Source organism: Amblyomma mixtum, chromosome 3, assembly GCF_055824585.1.
Source record: "Amblyomma mixtum isolate Tamu chromosome 3, ASM5582458v1, whole genome shotgun sequence".
Lineage (NCBI taxonomy): Eukaryota > Metazoa > Arthropoda > Arachnida > Ixodida > Ixodidae > Amblyomma > Amblyomma mixtum.
This window is the reverse complement of record NC_143014.1, coordinates 2,909,135-2,915,134: the sequence shown is the minus strand read 5'-3', so window position 1 is coordinate 2,915,134 and position 6,000 is coordinate 2,909,135. Positions and strand designations below refer to the sequence as shown.

The window sequence follows — 6,000 nt, the reverse complement described above, 5'->3', positions numbered from 1 at the left end:
CGGCATATACGTCACGTCAGCGCGAATCGCTCTTAACACTCCTCCCGATGCAGCCCTATGCCTGGACCAGATATACTCACGGTGGCGGAGGTTCGCCTTCTTCGGCACGTTCAAATGAATGCAGTCATCACACCATCTCGCCTCTTTCTCTATCGCTATCGATCGGACCGTTCCTGTCCCAACTGGCCCTGTATCTATGCGGACCTTGCCCACTTCCTCTTCTACTGCCTGGCTGCTCAGCAGTCGGGTTCCTACCCCCCACCTTCTTTATCCACCACCACCTGGCTCGACTGGCTTGGCGCTGAAGGGGAGGAAGAACAGCGACTTCTGGTCGCCCAGGCGCTCGACATGCTCGGCCTGTGAATTTTGGCCGAATAAAGGTCTTCTACTACTACACTACTACTATAATGTTCACGTTCTTCATCACACCACCTTTCCTTCATCCCAGCTTCTTCTTGTCACGGGACTCCTTACGTGGAGTGCGTCCGCACCTATCCCCGCGAATTTTGCACACTTTGCGCAATGGAAGACCTCATGTCTAATCGTTAGCTCAGCACCCTGTGCCCCCCCCCCTGCCTTCTTACAGCTGTGTCCAAGGAAGCCCTGTTTCTATTACCCATATTTGCTTGTGCCATGCCACTCGGTATTATCATAGGAAATACGTCAAGTGAGCACGAATTGCTCTTACCCCTCCTCCCGCCGCAGCCACTCGGTATCATCACGGGAGATACGTCAATTCACCCCGAATTGCTCTTACCACTGCTCCCGATCCCGATGCAGCCCTATGCCTGGGCAAGATATATCATGTTCGCGTTCTCTATCTCACCACCTTTCCCACATCGTAGCTTCCTCTTGTCACGGAACTCCTTATTCGGAGTGCGTCCGCACTTGTCGCCGCGAATTTTGCACGCTTTGCGCAAAGGAAGACTTCATGTCTAATCGTTGGCTAAGCTCCCTGAGCCCCCCCCCCCCCCCCCCTACCTTGTTCTCACTGTTTTGTGTTATCACAGGCAGCCCTGTTTCTATTATGCATATTTGCTTCAGCCTTGCCACTCGGTATCATCACGGGAGATACGTCAGGTCAGCCTGACGTATCTGTTTTTTCTTTTCTGATTTTCTTTTATCTTTTTGCCTGGTCGTGTGGTTATTAGGTTTCTTTTTCATGAATAAACTTAGATGGATGTGTGCGCCTGTCCTGTCTTGGGTGTGTTGTCTCCGTCTTTTAGCGCCAGTACGCTTTTTGCGTAAACCATGTAATACTGTTAAGCGTTTATAACTGAATATTTTGAAAATTTATTATTAAATCAGCTACTGAATACTTCGTAATGAAATCAGCAACACCGCCTCTGAACAAGACAGCAGCTATAGCTACTTTGTTTTTTCGGGAACACACCTTTTGCCAGGATGATAATAGATCGCAAAGACTGCTAATTATGACGTCAGCGACGTCTTCGACTGTTACTGCCTTGATGCCATCAAAACCAACGCAGCGATTATTTTCGAGCTCTGCTATAATGCCAACTTCTGCGGGAGTAGTGGGACGCAGTCTTCTGTGGGAAGACTGCGTCCTAGCATTTTTCAAAATTATTGTGTCATAAAAGGTTTATGAGGGTTTACTGTCCCTAAACGACTCAAGCTATGAGGGACGCCGTAATGAAGAGCTCCAGAAATTTCGGCCACCTGGGGTTCTTTGATGTGCACTGACATCGCACAGCCTCTAGATATTCGCCTCCATCGAAATTCGGCCGCCGGGATCGGACCCGCGTCTTTCGGGTCAGCACCACAAGGGTCAAACTCCGACACCTACACCTAGTTTATTTCCGACATTTTACAAACTGCAGGGCTCACGGGGAGCGCAGCTGCTCGCGGTCCAGCAAGAACTCTCCCAGGCCGGTGTCCATGTTCTGCAGCTGCGTGATGAGCCGCTGCAGCTGGTCGATGGAGCGCATCTGCTCCGCCAGGAACTCCTGCTCCAGAAAGTCGGCCATCTGCGACAACACCAAGGGACCTGTTAAGCAGGATGGCGCCTCTTCTTTTCCCACTTTTCTGTGGCTCGTTTACATCAACTCACGTCATAGCTGCACGTTAGCAGTGTGCTTTAATGCCAGATTCGCAGGGGCCTTTTTCTTCTCGAACGATTTTGCTGGCATCGCCACACCGGCTGTCAGCAAAAGGGCGCGAACATCCTCGGCGGTGTGGCTCGACAAAATTTGGCTGCAACGTGCCAAAATATATGCGGTTTTGAAAAGCAAGCGCAAAGCAACCTTTCAAGTGCACGTAACTCTTGAAAAAAGCCAAATTTGTCGAGCCACAGCGCCAAGCGTAATTGCGTTTTCGAAATCTTAAAAACTTATATGGCTATTACTAACGACTGCCTACAAATCTCTGAATGCAACTATGCGCCTAACTGTTCTAATTAAAAAGTTGATTATTAAAAATTACTTAACCAGCTTCCTACTTGAGACGATTCAACGGTTTTCTGGTGCCCACCAACGCTGGCAATACTATGCTGAAAAAGCGATATGTTTACCTCAAAAAAACCTATCTGAGAATTGCGGAAGGTCTTCCCTAAAAAACCTGAGATATAGCATTTATTGATTACGAGAAAGCATTTCACGTAGTGGAAACCTCAGAAGCCGTGCAGATATTGTGGAATCAATGTATAGAAGAGCATTACGTGAAAATATTGGAAGATATCTATAACGACTCCACAGCTATCATAGTCCTCCATAAAGTCAGCAATAAAATTTTATTAAGGAAGGGTGTCAAGCAGAGAGATATGATTTCGCCAGTGCTGTTCATCGCCTGTTTACAGGAGCAGTTCAGAGGCCCAGATTGGGAATAGTTGGGGATAAGAGTTAACGGAGAACGCCTAAGCAATATGTGGTTCGCTGATGACATTGCCTCGCTAGGGTGCTCAGGACGTGAACTGCAAAGCATGATCCATGAGTTAGACAGGCAGAGCAGAACGGTAGGCCTTAAATTTAACATGCAGAAAACCAATATAATGTTCAACAGTCTCAGAAGGCAAAGCGTAATTTAAAATCGGTAGCGAGGTGCTGGAAGTGGTAAGGGGATACGTCTACTTAGTGCAGGTACTGACCGCGGATCCGGATCACGAGAGTGAAATAACTAGAAGAATAAGATTGGCGTTTAGCGCATTTGGAAGGTTCTCACCGATCATGAATGGAATATTCCTTAAAAAAGGTATATAACAGCTGTATCTTACCGGTACTCATGGGGCAGAAGCGTGGAAGCTAACAAAGAGGGTTCAGCTTAAGTTAAGGACAACGCAGCGAGCTATGGAAAGAAAAGTGATAGGTGTAACATTAAGAGACCGGAAGCGGGCGGAGTGGGTGAGGAAAAAAACGCGGGTTAGTGACATCCTGGTCAAAATCAAGAGAAAGAAATGGGCAAGCCGGGTAATGCGAAGGTAAGGAGGGTAACGGAGTGGATTCCAAGAGAATATTCTGTTATATCGTGCATTATTTCGCTCACATCTAAACTACTGTTCATTAGTATGGGGCACTGCTACAAAAACCAGTCTGAAAAAACTTGCCGTTCTTGAAAATAGGGCCCTCAGAATTGTTCATAACCTGCCATATAGATACTCAACTAAAAACTTATTTTCCAAGCACAAGATTATTAACGTTTTCAACCTTTATGCATATAAACTATTGCGCACCTATAAAATAGAACAAAGGCGATGCATTACAAACATATCTGACTTAGCCCCAATTCAGTTATTTCAGTGCGCATACCCACGCCGTCGCAAACCACACTGTGTAGTTCCTTTAGTCAGAACAAACTATGGACGCCAAATGGTAACATTCCAACTTCCCTCACTCCTCAATAGATTAATTACTGCAAACATTGACATAGGAAACATTAGCTGCTCTGACCTTCTCAACTACTTTATTTCCGAAGCCACATTTTTCTAGCTTTCACACTTTGAATTTGTATTTGATGTATTGGTTGCTGTTATAATCTTTATAACAGGTTTTTTATTGTTATTGTTGTTGCTTTTGTTGTTATTTCTTAAAGCCGCATTAATTTTCTGCACACGCTGGTGATTGTGTATCTGTCTGTTGTCTTTTTTTCTCTCTCTCTCTCTCTCTTTTATTTTCTCAGAAGTGCCGTCGCATGCCACTGCCTACTTGCTGTACAGGGGGTGGGAACCTTGTCAAGCGATAACCGCTTTTATTCCCATCCCCTCCAACACTGTATGGTGATGGAAATAAATCATTATTATTATTATTATTATTATTATTATTATTAAGGCAAGCGTGGCAGTTACGTGGAGGGATAGGGTGGCCGCAGCTGGCAAAAGACACTTGGAGAGACATAGGAGAGTCGTTTGGGTGTAGTCAGGCTGGTGGTGATGATTGTGTTGGGTGCCCCCTCGTGTTATATGTATCCTCTCTGGGGATCGTCGTGCTCATCAGCATTCATCAGCCAGAAAGAAGAAAGCACCATCGGACGAGCAGTTAATGGAACGGCAGAAGCACCCGCGACCGTGAGAGGAGCTCCGGCACGGCTATCATATTCGCTCCATCGAAGGTATATCGAATAGTTCGCTGGCCGCTTCAGTAGTTTGACGCGGATTTTAAAAGAAATAAAGCAGGCCGTTGCTCTATCCCTAACTAGGTAGCAGTGCAGATTATACCTCGGGATACAGAACAATGCGCTTGCCATACTTTGGCGTTCAGCTACCAATTCACTTTCCGCAACATGCAGGTGGCATGAAAGATAGAGACGTTGCATTTCAGGAGTGTTGAGGCAGGGACCAATTGTTCCTGCATCATGATTAGTGCGCACTACTCGGACACATACGACGCACGGGACAAAAAGACACCCGTATAAATAAAGCGCTTTGTGTTTGCAGTTTTTGTTTAGCCTAGTATGTTGTGAGTGTCTGAGTAGCACGCAGTAATCACAGGGGCAATTAAGAGCAACTTTAAATGGATTATTTTCATGTTTTGCGGATCGCAGACGATTAGTTCACAAAAAAAATTGGCAGTGGCTTAGCTCTGGTTAAGCCTGGATATACAAGCGAAAAGCTGCAGTTATGCTTTGTTTGACGTCATGGCTGTCGCAGTTCGCGCACAATGCACTGGGAGCACCACGGTAGCGGTGTAGATTTTAAGCCAACTCCCTCATTACCACTTCTGGGTCTTCTTTTCTTCCTTCCATGGCGAATGTCTGCGCCTCTTCTACGGCCGCCGCCGCCGCTCACGTGTGCGTTTTCGCAACGCCTTGGGAAAGAACCTTCTCTTGGGACGGAGACCGCCGTCCCAACCGTCCCAAGCGGTTAACCGATGGCGAGGAGGAGAAGTAACGACAGAGCGCGCGCCGCGGCGCGCGGCCTCTTATGTCCGCCGCCGCCGCTCGGGCGTTATCGCACGCCTTGCGATAACGCGATAAGAACCGCTAGCAGCGGCGAAGGGTAAACCGGTGGCGAGGAGGAGGAAGGGCGCGCCGCGGCGGCGCCAAGGGGTGGCTCACGCGAAGCGCGTTGTTGACGAGCCTAGAGAAGCTTTTCGCTTAAAAATTGGTTTAAAAAATGGTATGGAAGAAAATGTCGACCGTTGGGAAGTCCCTGGTAACCTGCCACTGTTGGAACGGGTCGACAACTCCGCGATGTCGGCTCCTCTTCCCGCAGAAGATGGCAAACTCGTTTCTAGAAATGGCTGACCCGTTATATGATAGGCAACCTTGTTGACATGGCGCTCGAGTCACTCTCACCGTGGTGTGTCTTGAACCCAACAACGATAAGCAGAACCGACGTCGGACTTTATCGCAGTTCTGCGAGTCAGATTCTCTATTCAACGAGGTTACGATGCGAAGCAAATGGGAGCTTGTTTTATTCGCACCCCCGTGAAATGAATCAAAAGGAAGACCCAATTTATACAGCACCTTTCTGCTGCAGTTGGTGCTCCAAGAGGGCCACATAGGCACTTGGCGAAATTTAGTGTCCTAAACTGCGGCTTCGAAACCAAG

The 6,000-nt window shown here is 47.4% G+C and overlaps 1 protein-coding gene across 1 annotated transcript in view; it reads right to left on the bottom strand.

Moving 5' to 3' along the window:
- Positions 1–1,795: 1,795 nt before the first annotated feature.
- The window catches only part of LOC149349116 (soma ferritin-like), a 30,735-nt gene continuing 26,530 nt past the window's right edge, over positions 1,796–6,000 (bottom strand). The window contains exon 4 of the mRNA XM_089578070.1: positions 1,796–1,988. Coding sequence (XP_089434196.1) covers positions 1,845–1,988 — 144 coding nt within the window. The 3' untranslated portion in view covers positions 1,796–1,844. The remainder of the gene's footprint in view (positions 1,989–6,000) is intronic.